Below are 15,000 nucleotides of genomic sequence, written 5' to 3' on the forward strand. Positions count from 1 at the left end.
ACTCTGACAATAAACTTCTAGAACTTTCTAAAATAGTAATCAATCTAATTATAGAAAGATTACAAAACACACCGATTTAGAAACGCTTACGTACAAACCTAAAATTAAACAAACTACGAACTCTCGCGAAGCTTCTAGACAGTAACGCTAGTCACGCAATGCTATTTTTCGTAACATTAATCTTCTTCCTTTTTTGCCCATCCCTGCCTTCTTTTGCATTTGCTGTTATCTTCAAGCCTTCCTTCAATGTCTTAAGTAATTATATTTACGTTTTGCTTGATTCCGTTGCTACAATCATTGATTAGTGGGGACACTTTGACATCCATCTTGAACAGAATTCTTCACTTTACCTTATTTCTAGGCCCAAAAGTCCATTACCCGGAGCTTCCATATGTATTGTACCCTTGAGTCAACCCTAAACAGTGTCTTTTAAATTTTTAAAACTGCTATATCTTGAAATACCTTCGTGTTTCGGGTGTGCTGCATCTAACGTAATCAATGGCTGACCATAGGTCTCTTATGATTGAAAATTGTGAAAACACCCACAAAACCCCACTGGGAGGTGCTTCTAAAAATAAAAAGATACGGGACAGCGTTGACTCAAAGGGTTAAAATGGAAGATGGAGGCTCCGGGTAATGGCCTCCCACCGCCCTTTCCCCCAATTCAATGTTCTGTGGAAGCTAGTTCAGTTAGGAGTTGTGCTGTGTGGAAAATGTCACATTTCAGCCCAATATTGAATGGAGGGGAGGGGGGTGGAGGGGTGTCAAAGTCCCAAATGAATTTGTCACTGATTGCAGCCTTCAGTCTCTGAATTTGGCTAAATTTCGTAACACAAGCCCTTTAACATGCCTTGTGTTGTTCAGATTCATCAATAACCGATAACAAATTCGTGCTTTTTCGCTTATTTATAACGAACTGTAACAAAAAGACACCAACCGCAGCCTCCTTCTTCTGTTTCTTCACCAGCCCCTCCACAGCTCCGTATTTTGACGTCATCAATGGCAATGTCTGATTGCCAATTCTTACCGACGATGCCTTCGAATATGAACAGCGTATTCTGTCAATTAAAAATATAAGCATTTATGCCCGAGAAATAAAGATTATTTTCTCATACTGTTTTTCTCAATGTGAAGAAATTCAACGTTTTTGGAACACTTTTTTGGAAAACAAATTTCTAGTTTCTAAAAAAATTGTGGTGCCGCGTCGGTAGGAAAGTGAAACAAGAAAATTTTGCTTTATCAAGGGAGTTGATAAAGGTCACATTACCACCGTGAAAGATTTGGAAAGCTAACGCTTCAAGCGTTAGCCCTTCGTCAGAGCGAATGGAAGAATTGTGGGTGTTGTTGGTTTTGATGAGGGCGTGGAGCTGATGAGCTTTGCCATTGATGGAAATATGGTAACATGAATTTGTGAATTCCATGAGGATAGAGTGTACTTAGTTGAAAGATGAATTTTTGTTCGAGATTTTTGAGGGCTTTCTGTGTTCCCGTGGTGTAATGATAGGCCGCAAATTGTCATGTTGTGGTGGGAGTGATTAGGAAGACAAAAAGGACGCTCAACTGGTTTTGACGTTGTTTCGTTTTTCTACATCCCGTAAGTGTTCGAGAAAGCGGTCCGCCAATCTTTTCCTTGTTTCGCCTATGTAGATTTTTTACATAGGTTGCAGGTTATGCAATAGATGACGTTTGCGGAGATGCATGTAAAATGGTCAGTGATTTTGATCATGACGGATCGATTCGGTCCTGAGATCTTAATCATGTTAGATATAAAAGGACAAGTTTTGCATCGTGTGCGTGTACATTTGAAAGTTCCCGGTTGGTTGCCAGACTTGAATGCTCTCCCAAAATTTCAAAAAACTAAAAAAACTTCAAAATTCTCCACAATGATCCCGAAACTAAACATAAATTTCCTATACCACCACTTATTTCATTCAAACGCGACAAAAACATAGGTAATTTTCCAATTAGGAGCGCATTAAAGTCTGGCAACCAACCGGGAAGTTTCAAATGAATGCGCGCACGTTGCAAAACTTGTCCTTTTATATCTAAAATAGATAAGATCCCAGAACTGAATCGATCCTTCAAAATCACTGACCATTTTACACGCATCTCTGCATAACCTGCAGACTATGTACGAAGATCTACGTAGGAGAAATTGGGAGAAGATTGGCGGACCGCTTTCGCGAACATCTACGAGATGTAGAAGAAAACGACACAGTTGCGTCAAAACCAGTTGCGCGCCATTTTAATCTTCCTTATCACTCCCACCGCAACATGACAATTTGCGACCTATCATTACACCACGGGAACATAGAAAGCCGCAAAAATCTCGAACAAAAATTCATCTTTCGACTAAGTACACTCTATCCTCATGGATCTCATCCCATATTCATCTTACCATATTTCCACCAATGGCAAAGCTCCTCCGCACCCTCATAAAAACCAACAACACCCACAATTCTTCAATTCGCTCTGACGCAGGGCTAACGCTGGTAATTCGACCTTTATCAAATCGTTTGATAAAACCAAATTTTCTTTTTTGGAAAAAATTTCAAACCAATGTCGATCAAAAAAACATAATCTCTTTCGTTTTAAAGTTATTTTTTCGGCTGGAGTAGGGGTTTCCCTCAAAGTATGGCTATTTGTGTAGTACAAACATCAATTCATGAAAGTACAAGCGACTTCAGTCACCATCGAATTCAAAATACGCATAAGAAAGACGAACAAGTTTGGAACTCCGGCCAGACCAACACTCAGGGTCTTTAAATGACTGAAGAGAAAGTGCTGCCTTTGTAATGACATCTGCAAATGGTTAGACTCTTTACTCTTCTCGGATAAGGACGATAAACAGTAGGCCGCGTCTCACAACCCTTCAATGTCAGGAACCCGTGACCCGGAGCCTACATCTCTACTGTGTTCGTGTAACGGCGTTTTCACAGAGAGATTTATTTTTAGATTGAATTTCCCGCGAATGAGACTCCCACAGGAGCCCGATGACCAATCACAAGAAATTAAGCTGACGTCATAGGGTCACCGAACCGGAAGTGCCTTTGTTTTTTGACCTAATGCGCGGGAAAGGGTAGTCTAAAAATAAACCTACTTGTGAAAACGCCGTTTTACAGACGCTGTATGGAAGTTGCACGCTCCAGATGGGCTCCTGTCAATGTTCATAATCCTGTAGGACGTAAAAGAACCCACACACTATTCGCAAATAGCCTAAGGCATGGAATTCCCGGTGTTGTGGTCTGTCCTCTTTGGCATAGCTAGAGGGCCGTAAGTTATAGAAAATTGTACGTAAAATGTTAATTTCGTCTCCCTCTCTTAATTAAGTTATCGTATCGTATCGTTTTTTAAATTAAACTTGCACTAATGCTGGCCTATGTTGGTTTACCTTTGTCAAACTTTTACATTGGGGAGATCAAGTGCTTCTATAATCTTACAGCCTGCCATCGAAAATTATCTACTAGAGCATTATACCCATGAGACCTCTTAGGAACCAGCTTTCCTCGAAGAGAAAACTTGCAATCTGTCCCAAACAAATCAGTTAATTAACAGTCGCTAATAGGCTACAGCTGATAACATAAATCGTCTACGCCTACGCATTAACTTACGGCATCCATGGGCTTTTCAATTTTCAGATCTGCCTTTATCCACTCTCTTCCCTGATTACCGCTTTTTTCAAATCGTACTATTCCATCTACCCAAACTTTGAGCTTCCCCACACTTCTACCAAGCATGTGGTATCTGAATGAAATGCATGTTGCTCGGCATATCAAACCAGGTTTGAATACCAACCGGGCATTATCGCCTCGCCTCCGAGGACTTGACGCCTCGATGTATGCATATTTGCCTACACGGGACAACGTTAACAGGGAAAGGAATCGTTAGTGCGTTAACATTTTACTGTCTATTGCAAATGCTTGTATAGTTTTTTGTTGAGCGTGCGATGTCCCTAATTATCCCCAATTTTTTTTAGGTTTAAAAACAAGTTATTTCTCTGTCATTGGCAAATTATATCTGACACTCCCTGCGCCATTTAGCTAATCACATAAAAGAAATGGGTTTTGGTATTAAAAATGAATTTGAGACGCCTAAGGCCTGCTTCGAACGTCGCTCTTCTGCCGTGTCGAACTTAACTGAATTTGACCTGCCAGTGGCTCGACAATAGAACTGACGAGAGTGGTTTGAAAAGTCGAAATTCCTTTAGTCGCGCCAAATGCAAAATAATGAAAAGACAAAACATAACTTTTATCCAGCCGGTCAGCTAGCAGAAGCATTTTCATAATTTATGGATTCAATTCGGCACGGTAGTAGCGCATGCTGTTCAGTTGAAACTATACAGCGCCAGTGCCGTGTAGCACGACAGACTGTCAAAATTCGATTGCCGTTTCGAACTAACTTCAAGTTGCCCCACTGACCGATTTTCAAACGTCGCGCTCTTCTCGTGCAAACGTCAATTTAATTCGACTCGGCAGTAGCGCGACATTTGAAACTGGCCTAACAATCGCCTTTTCCACTTGCCAGGAGGTACCGTAATCAATGCTAAGGTTTTGTTAATTCAATACTTAGTAAAATTGAAAGCTTATTAATCAGTCGCTTTGATCTGTCCAACATACCATTTCCGCTGACATCGGCTATTGGTCCGGTGCCGGAAGATGGCGTAGTTCCTTTCCTCAATAACCAATCAAAATCGTCATCTTTACTCTGGGAAACACGCCCGCAGAGTTCCTTGTCATCAAAATTACATTCAAGGCCTCAGGAAAGAAAAATGAAGAAAGTCTTTATGATAGCTATATTAAGACAGTGTCTAATCGGCGTGGGTGGGTGGGTCGTGGGTGGGTGAGTAGTGAGTCGTGGGTCCGAGATCCTCCATATATACACGTCCTGTATACATATTTTTGTATACACGTTTTAACCCTAACCCTAACCCTAAACCCTAACCCTAACTCTTAGAACAATTGCAAATTTGGACCGAGCACCGAAGGAGCTAATACATATCTTATTTTTATCTTCAAACAAACACGACCCAGGACCCACCATCCACGACCCACCCACCCACGCGATTTAGCCTCACCCCTATATTAACTGATAACAAATATTATTTTGATCTTTATCAGTAGAAGCCATAGTTCTAACAACCAATAAACTTCTCGTTCACATACAACATATTGACATATAATTGTTCATATGGGTTATAAGTGTTTTAAACATGAAAATCGAGCTTTTATGTCAAAGGTAATGGATGTGGGTATTTAAAAAAAACCAAGCAGAAATCATCTCTTAGTTTATCGATCAATAATTAAACGTTGAAGTATTTTGACCGTTTTCATTGAATTTCTTAACTCAGTTTAAAGATGCCGGAGAACATCTACCGGAATTTTGATTCATGTGACTAATTTTTGGTGCTCTTTACGGAAAAGAATAGCAATTATAATCGGATTATACCATCTGTGCGCACGAGGTGATTGAAACCTGAGAACTCGCCGAAAAGCACCACAAACTATGAGGAGACTCAACGAATAAGTTGACTGAAAAAGAGGTTTAAAAAAGACTTTATGGCTAGTCACCCTTTAACTCTGGATTGTGGTGTTGTGGATAGAAAGTAATAAATGATAATAAGCGCGGTCAACGCAGTTTAGGAAGAGAATCCTGCTAGCACTGCAATGGCTTTTTCAAAAATCACGATAAAGGTGAATTCGCGACCACCAACAAGACACCGTGCCAGTTGGTGCTTAATAAGAACCGGGCAAATGGCTCAGTCAACATTTGCTTCAACACCCGTTCGACTTTTTTGAACGATGCTGAACCATGTTGTCTGCTAGGGTGGGCAACCGGCTTCAACTCACCATCAACATTTGATTCAACAAAGCTCGACGAGAGACATGGTATTCAGTCCCAGGCTGCAGCCGCGGTTGTTACTATGGATACGGACATGTTTGGGTGATCAGTCAATCTCGACCCCAGAGCTCTTCTCTTGACTGAGGGAGAGAAGAGCTCTGGGGAACCCTGAAGAAAGGTGTCTTCTCATTGGTTTTCGTGAAGAACAATCAAAAGCGTCTGTGATTGGCGCATTCATGTTAGCACGAGGAGTGAGCAGGCGCCGTAAGATTCAAATCGCCAATGTTTGGCTACGAGAACCCTAGGGCGCATGTCCTCCTACATAGAGTTTTCCAAAGCCTTGGGTCGATCCGAGGCTCTGGTGACGAGAATGGTCATCAGTGAGCGACTGATTAATGAGCACGCGCATACCCAACAATAGCGACCTTCCCTTCAGATTGGAGTACGATCTGAGCACGCGCAAAATTTCGTTCTTTAAACGTAATGCGCAGTACAGAAAACTCGTACTCTTAAAGTCGTTTTCTTACTTCCATCTAATGTTGACCGGAGATGGGCCAAAAGGCTTCAACTTGGATTGAACATGTTTCAATACGTTTGAGAGGGGGGCCAAGAAAGAGTTTTCAACATGCCTTGTCCCGGACTTTAGGGCGGCATTTGAACGCTGCATCCAGTGTTCATACAACCTAATCACCCCCAGCTCTCCTCGTCAACAAAGACAAAGTTTTTTCAAATATCCGTCGCCTTTTAGAGCATAATTACACAGCCATTATTTTCCGAGGAATTGGCTTGGTCGAAAGTACTAGTAAATACCTAAAGACTTACCAGCTACTAAAGCCAAGCTCACAACAAGAAGAAAAGACAAGATCATAGTGCTTGACTATATGTGATTCCTGACAGTAAGCTACGCCGATTATATATCACAGTTTCTGTCAATTCGTGGGTACATCTAATCACATCCAGCCGGATGACAAGTGACTAAACTTTCTTCTCATGGTTAAATGGAACGCACAAGAGTTTTGCAGAAACAGCTTTTCAGCTGTTATTGTACACCGAGTTTGTCACAAAACCAGCACAAAAGATATGTGGAGAAAACGTTTGAGGATACTTGAGAAACGATAAAAATTCACTGATTTTTGAACTATAGAAAAATAGAAAGTGGCTCCAGCGCTTAAACAACAAACAAGCAAAATTCAACTTGAACTAGACAGTAATTTATTTTTTTCGCCAAAATCGAACTTCGTGCATTGTATCCTGATTACCTCGTTGCACGTATATTTGCATAAGGAAATAAACAGCATCAAAGGTAAAGTACTCCTCGTACTCCTTGGATTTTTAACCCCACTTTCCATGCAATTAGTGCTAAAGATGTTTCAGTCAAACAACTTTAAGCTCTTGCAGATGAAGTCTTTTGAATGATCCAAGTAGGACTGATCATGAAGTACAAACAATCGAGGATACAAATTTAATTTAGGTATGCTTTCTTAATTGTAGAAAAATACTGGTGTCTTCCAGAAACGGGCCAGCAGGACCAAAATATTTTTAGTTCCGTTCTGAAAAAAAAATCAGTTGAGAAAATAAAACTTTTGAAAGGCGAGTTATCCTGCCTAATAAGGTGGGAAAACGTTTTTCATTTCTGCCACCAAATTATGCCAGGAAAACATTACCAGCAAAAATCAGGTTAAAATCTAGTCTCCGAGCACGGGTTGATCGAAGCACGGTTAGCCCTAACCAGGCTTCGGGTAACCGGCCCCAGGTCAGTTTTCGAAAGAAACATATTAAGTTAAAGAGATCCTACATATAAGAATCGACTATTTTTTTTATTGTCATAATTCTTCAAGGTTTCATCTTTTATTGTTCATATGAATTCGTTTTATCTTGACTGATATTTTGGTTCTTAATGAATATATATTCTTATGAATTCTATGAAATGATGGGTTTTTTATTCATTCAATTATTTGCTCGTGTTATTTTATGTGCGTTAATTTATTTATGTATGCTTGGAGGGAGGTCCTCAAGTTTACCATTATGTGACTGTAATGTGTTAAACCTCATTAAATTAAATTATGATTTATTTATATTTGCTTTAAACGGTTATTTAGGCGAATTAAAAGTTGCAGGAAAATGATTTTATGCTTTTCATCTTTGTAAATATAAGCATTTTTGTTACGAAAAATAGCATTGCGTGACTAGCGTTACTATCTAGAAGCTTCGCGAGAGTTACGGTCGTTACGAGTTTGTTTATTTTTAGGTTCGTGCGTAAGCGTTTCTAAATCGGTGTGTTTTGTAATCTTTCTATAATTAGAGTGATTACTATTTTTGAAAGTTCTAGAAGTTTATTGTCAGAGTATATAAGTAGACGAGTCCAAGCGTAGTGTTTTTCTAACTAGTTTTTCACAAGCGAAGAGAGTTGGCGTTAGCCGTGTCTAGTCAAGTGTGACAGGAGCTGTGTTTATTCAAGTTGGCGGAGGCCGTGTAAGTTTATTGAGTACGTGTTGTTCAGAGTTTTACTTCGTGGAAACTACGTTCATTTTGGAATAAATCTTCTTGTTGTTGTTCCGACAACCCTGCGTTCAGTTTAGTTTGCAAACTACCTTTCCTCAAAACATTCGAACTCGTAACAATTTTTAAAACCTTAACTTTTCCAGCTACACTCTACTTCTTGTATAAGAACGTCTAATTTTGGCGCTGAAGCTGAACGTTCTTCACATGTTCTTAAAGTTTTGTGGTACTATACTACGACCGACTACGAACCGAGTTGTTCTTCAATGTATCATGCAATAAGAAAATCACATTGTTAATATGTTAAAAAAAACGTCCCCAAGTATTTGAGTTAATTGTCTTGTTCGCCAACACTTTTTAAATTTCTTTCAAAAAACTTTTAGGCAAAATAAAGGCGTGGTTCTTAACTGACTCTGTATCTTCTTACAAGTAAATTCTTAAAATCTTGGTTCACCTCAGCATTGAAGATTCCCATTTAAGAAAAAGAGTGTTACAGAGAGTTAGAGACACGACGACGTCACAAAACAATAATAAGGAAAAAAAATGGTACTCTGCGTAACAACAACTTTGAGGTGTTAATGACAAGAACGTGAGCGTACAAATGCGAATCTTTCATTCTATATTTTTACTCTGGAACTACTCGTATAAATTCAATTTTGGGATAATTCGCCTACATTGTTCGAAGTGAACGAGATGACAACACCGCGAAAGAGTTAGGATTGCGCAAAGTTACACTTTGAAGTGACGTTTTCGTCGACGTCGCTGTAGTAGATCTCAAAGATCCTACATGTTTATAATACGTCGTGAACTTCGTCCTTCTTTAATTGAATGTATTTTGCGCTCTCGGCGGCAACTTTAGTACTGTTGACTTCTTGCAATTGAGCATTAAAAGTGACTAAAGAATTAAAAACAAACTAATATTATATGCGAGTAAGATTTCAAAGGATTGATATTGAACACCAACAACTTTAATGGTTCGAAAATTACATAGCTGTTGTAAATATTGTTAATAGAGAGATTTTGCATCACGTGTACGGCGAATCAATAGGCTAGTTTCGAATTGTTTGTGTGTAAAAGTCTGGTAACTATTTTAGAGCATCAAGACGAGGGTCAGGGAAATAACGCGTCAAGATGGCGAACGATGAAAGTTCTTCGTTCGTAAGTATGAAAATCCCAGAGCTGAAGAACTTCCTAAAGGCGAGAGACATTCAAATATCTTTGGATGGAAAGAAAAGGAAAAAGGCTGAACTGCTGGAGCTTTGCAAAAATGCAGCCGAAATGAAGGTGCCAAAAGTTGATGAAGAAATAGAGCTCAAGGACGACTTGATCAAATCGAAGACCACCCTGCCCGGAGGGAAGTTACTTCCCCATCCACTTTCGCTTCAGTTTTGGACCCATAACTTCACTAACATTCCAGACTTCAGGTTTCCTGACATTAGCCATTATGGTCTGGATAGTAGCAGGGATAATGATATCTTAAGAAACAACACAACACTTTTTAAACTTAAAAACATGTTTCGACAGAAACTTCTGCCATCTTCAGTTTAAATTACAAAGTACAGAGTTGAATATATAGTGTGAACCAAAATGCTAATTAGCTGTAAGGACACATGACAATGTAAAAGATTACAAAGAAAGTTTTAAATTAACATGATAAAGTTGATGATTAAGTGTAGGTTTCTCCCATTGAATATGAATGGCTTCTTTTATCTTAAGCTGGAAGGTGGTAGAAGCGTGATCTAGGATGCTAAAACAATCATTAGAGCACAAAGTGCGGCAATGCTCAGAATTCTGTAGATGTTTGAAGACGTGCGAGGTCCTATCACTGAAAGTGTGCTCACGTACGCGCGTGGAAAAATGCCGGGTAGTTTCGCCGACATAGCAAGCACTACAGCCCGCACACAAAAACTTGTAATACCACACCCGCACGGAGCCCACTAGGGACAGGATCCTTCACACTGAACATGTTGCCGATTTTAAATGATGAGAAAACTAACTTAATATCAATATTATTACAATAACGTTTAGCAAAAAGGCGAACCTTTTTCTGCGTGATAAAAGAAAAAGGACCAATATAAGATAATTTAAAGTAAAAGGTACGTATAGTGTCAGAGACGGAAGCCGGGGGATTACAGCCATGGCGAGTACGTGTGAGATAGCGATTAATAATATTTTCAACTAGATGGACTGGAAAAAGATTCTTCTGAAGGATTTTGGTAAGCTTCGTGATGTCCTCGTGAAAACCCAACCAAGTGTTGTTGATATTGTAGGCTCTGTCAACAAGCGTGCGAATGAGACCCAGTTTGTAAGAACGCGATGTAAAACTAAAGTAATTAGTCAAAAGGCCCGTAAAGGTTTTCTTACGGTAAACACTAGTGACAGGAAAATGAGTGCCATTGTTGATCAAAACATCTAAGAAAGGTATCTTATGATCTGTTTCCTTTTCCATAGTGAATCTGATGTTAGGGTGCCTGGAGTTAATGTAGTTGAAAAATAATAGCGCTTGATTCTCCGAATGAAATAAACAAAATGTATCATCAACATAACGTCGGTAAAACAATAGCTCAGAGTCCTGGAAATTTTCTAACCATAATTTTTCATGATGACCCATAAATAAATTAGAAAGAACAGGAGCGAGGGGGGAGCCCATTGCTACACCATCTATCTGGTCGTACAAAGAACCCTTAAATAAAAAGTGGGTCTGAGCGGTAGCTACGGAAAAGGCTCTTAAGTTCGGTGTTGCTTAACTTAATATCAGGATCGCCATCAGAAATGTACTTGACCGCCAGGTCAATACATTCTTCAAGAGGTATGTTGGTAAAAAGACTCACTATGTCAAAAGAAACCATGAATTTACCATGCATAGATAAACCTTAAATATCCTGGACAAAGGTAAAAGTGTCAGAGGCGCAATGTTCAGTTGGAATATGCGGTGTTAGCAAATTACACAGGTATTTGGCCAGGTTGTAGTTGTAGAGAAGTCGTTGTTACCTACCTGCCTCTTCTCTGTTTGACTTCTCCGAAAATTAAAGAAAAACGGTCACCTTGACAGTGATGTGTATAACAGCATTTATCCCAGAGGTTCACAGCCAGCAAGAATTTATGGCTTACCAAAGATGCACAAGGAACGTGGACACAACTCCATCCCGCCATTCCGCCCCATTGTGTCATCTATTGGAACTTACAACTACAACCTGGCCAAATACCTGTGTAATTTGCTAACACCGCATATTCCAACTGAACATTGCGCCTCTGTCAAGTACATTTCTGTCCCTAGTGGGCTCCGTGCGGGTGTGGTATTACAAGTTTTTGTGTGCGGGCTGTAGTGCTTGCTATGTCGGCGAAACTACCCGGCATTTTTCCACGCGCGTACGTGAGCACACTTTCAGTGATAGGACCTCGCACGTCTTCAAACATCTACAGAATTCTGAGCATTGCCGCACTTTGTGCTCTAATGATTGTTTTAGCATCCTAGATCACGCTTCTACCACCTTCCAGCTTAAGATAAAAGAAGCCATTCATATTCAATGGGAGAAACCTACACTTAATCATCAACTTTATCATGTTAATTTAAAACTTTCTTTGTAATCTTTTACATTGTCATGTGTCCTTACAGCTAATTAGCATTTTGGTTCACACTATATATTCAACTCTGTACTTTGTAATTTAAACTGAAGATGGCAGAAGTTTCTGTCGAAACATGTTTTTAAGGTTAAAAAGTGTTGTGTTGTTTCTTAAGATATCATTTACCATTGTGTGGTTGGTAAAGATGGCTATGATGAAGCTTGTTTACGGTCGTATAAAAGCCTTCAGGGTTTTCGCTTATACATGGACGGTCACGTGAAGGATCTGAAGTACCATAGTATACTTGACGATGCTGGATATTGTTATTTTCAGTTCAAAGTAAAACCAACCGAAAGGTCCAAAACAGAAGATGGAAGAGATCACTACTGGGGATTTCTTGTACTAGAAATTAGTGGAAGCATTTACTCAGCTTTGTGTGCTTGCAAAGGGGGGTGAGTATTCAACTGAACTTTTTTGTCGTTTCACCTTTAAATCTATATAGATAACTTGCAAGATCGTGTGAAGGCCAGTTGGCAAGTGTAATAAAAACAAAAAGTGTAACGGAAGTGGAAATATAAAGTGTCAAAGCATTTATAGTGCATTCTAGCTATGAAGATGAAACAAAGTTAAATCAGACTGGTGGGCATGCACAACCATATTTTCGACAAGGGTCGAAGAGTGTTTGATTAGAAAGAGAAGCAGAAATGGAAATTATGTTACCTTGCTTGTGTTCTTTCTGTATTGCAACTGACTCCAAAATATTAGCAACAACAAACAGTCATTTGAGTCCTTTTTTCAGAGCTGATGGTGCTTGCAGGCATGTTGCTGCTGGTTTGTTTGATTTGGAAGCCACCATCAGGAGAAATGAGCTAGACACCTGCACCTCAGTTCCTTGCGTGTGGATAAAACAGAAGAGACTTGAAGAGAATGCTGTACCTATGGAACATCTTAAAATTCAAAAATCAGAGTATGGGAAAGAACAGAAGAATTACATGAAACCATTCGATTTCAATCCTTGTTCTGGTAGTCCCACTCAGTCTTTAACAAACAAGTTCTATGATGCTCTTCTGGAAACTGCCCCTTCATGTGTAGCTTTACAATTTCTCCCAAAACCTGAGGCTCAGGCTGTAAGTGATCAGCAACTTATGGAACAGATTTTATCAGAAGATATTGACCACGAGGAAGTTGTAGAATATGTAGAAGTCTATTCTGTAAAAGAGTTACCTAATATATTTATTGCCAAAAATAATCTAACAAGTGTAGCAAATCCAACTGATGAGCAATGTGGTGACTTTGTAACATTTCTAGATCAGCATGATTTTGCACCTGATGTTATATTTCAGAAAACCTTGAGCCAAAACAACACATCCTTTTGGTTTTCCCAGAGGGCAGGGAGAATCACAGCCTCTAATTTTTACAAAGTATGCCACTTAAAGGAGACTACTAATCCAAAAAATACAGTGAGGTTACTAATGAATTACTGTCCCCTTAGTAATGACAATACTCCTCAGCAACTTGTTTGGGGCCATGATAAGGAAATTACAGCTGTGAAAGAGTATGTGAAGAAATATAAATCAAAGCACGGGGGTATGAAGGTTATTGAAAGTGGCCTCTTTATAGATGAGCACCATCCATATTTAGGGGCTACTCCAGACAGAATACAAGTTTGTAAATGTTGTGTGAAAATACTTTTAGAGGTAAAAAAAATTTTTAGCAAGAGAAATCTCCCCCCTCATATTGCAGCAGCTTCCTACCTTGAGAAAGTCAATGGTAAATATTACCTTAAAAAAGAAACATCTTGGAACTATCAGATCCAAGGACAGCTAGCAATTGCTCGATTAACTCATTGTAATCTTATCATTTATACTCTGATGGGGATTTTGGTAGTGCCTGTTCAGTTCGATGAAGAACTGTGGGAGCGCATGGTTGGTAAGCTGACGAAATTTTTTTCTGGAGCACATGGTGCCTGAACTTCTGAGTGGAAAAATTCTTAAAGAGGTTACGCATAGTCAGTGAGAAGTTGTTTTTTCCTTTTTATTGACAAGAATCTTCTTCTGCTTTTAAACAAGAACAACAGAAGTAACAACCTAAGGTCATTTAGACTAACCAAGGATCGTACACGGTGGTTGTTAACATTGATGAAACTGATGACCCCTTGGGGAATCTCATGAATCTCAAAGTGAAGAGGGTGCCTGTCAAACCTGTTAGGGGCGAAGATTTGTGGATGTTGGTACTGCTTAGGGTGATAGAATAAAAATATGACCACCCCAGAGTACGTGCAGTACCTTCAAGGGTATCGAGCCAAATGATATGACATGAACAATTTGGCATTCCCCTATGTGAAAGTAAATTGGAGCTACACTCACAGAAAGACTCTGATCGATGAGCACCCTTATACTTGTATATGGGATTTTCCCCTGAGACTGGAGAAAATTTGTACAAAAAGTTGACATTCGTTACTTACAGTCAATTCAGTGATGTTGAGACTAATTTGTGTTTCAGCTTTATAATCATAATGTAAACAACAGATTAAAGTTACTGTTCTTTATAAGTACAAAACAAGTTTCTGGCCTATGTTGTAAATATACAATAGATACATTTTGTTGTACCTATTGTTTTCTTAGCCTTTTTAATCTGAACATGAGAATTAGCAAATGAGGCAACAGACATGGTCTTCATCCAACAGCTGGGTTGTATTAACAATAGGAGATAAAGTCTTGATCAATGAATTAGTTAACTAGGAATGCTTTAGATAGGTAATTCCTATTTTGCCAGTGGAGGTAAAAGATTACAAAAAGCAGCACAAACTGTTAATATACTGTCAGCAAGAGGTACAAGTGGTATAGGGAGGTTTCCTTGCAGGATTCGAAAGTCTTTCAGTCTCGCAATTGCCCTCTCCACATGAATTCGGACACTTGCAATAGATCTTGTTGTCTTCAGGGACTTTCTCGGCAGTTCTTTACCTGTTGTTTGGTAATAACAGTGATAACAGGCATGTTCAAATCTTACTTCAATATAAACTCAAAAATGGAGTTAAAATTGTATGTTCAAGATACCTTTTAACTCCTTATGTGATCTCTAATTGTGGGGTTGGAATAA

At 39.2% G+C, this 15,000-nt stretch overlaps 1 protein-coding gene and 1 pseudogene across 1 annotated transcript in view; both read right to left on the minus strand.

The window, feature by feature from the left end:
* Positions 1 to 6,706, minus strand: part of LOC137987993 (MAM domain-containing glycosylphosphatidylinositol anchor protein 1-like) — a 7,111-nt gene extending 405 nt beyond the window's left edge. Inside the window, exons 1-4 of the mRNA XM_068834061.1 lie at positions 6,661 to 6,706; positions 4,617 to 4,754; positions 3,796 to 3,850; positions 938 to 1,058 (exon numbers count right to left, since the gene is read on the minus strand). Of these exons, the coding sequence (XP_068690162.1) occupies positions 938 to 1,058; positions 3,796 to 3,850; positions 4,617 to 4,754; positions 6,661 to 6,706 (360 nt within the window). The remainder of the gene's footprint in view (positions 1 to 937; positions 1,059 to 3,795; positions 3,851 to 4,616; positions 4,755 to 6,660) is intronic.
* Positions 6,707 to 14,664: 7,958 nt separating this feature from the next.
* Positions 14,665 to 15,000, minus strand: part of LOC137987994 (uncharacterized) — a 1,455-nt pseudogene continuing 1,119 nt past the window's right edge.

The sequence above is a fragment of the Montipora foliosa genome, unplaced genomic scaffold (genome assembly GCF_036669935.1).
Source record: "Montipora foliosa isolate CH-2021 unplaced genomic scaffold, ASM3666993v2 scaffold_401, whole genome shotgun sequence".
Taxonomy (NCBI): Eukaryota; Metazoa; Cnidaria; class Anthozoa; order Scleractinia; family Acroporidae; genus Montipora; species Montipora foliosa.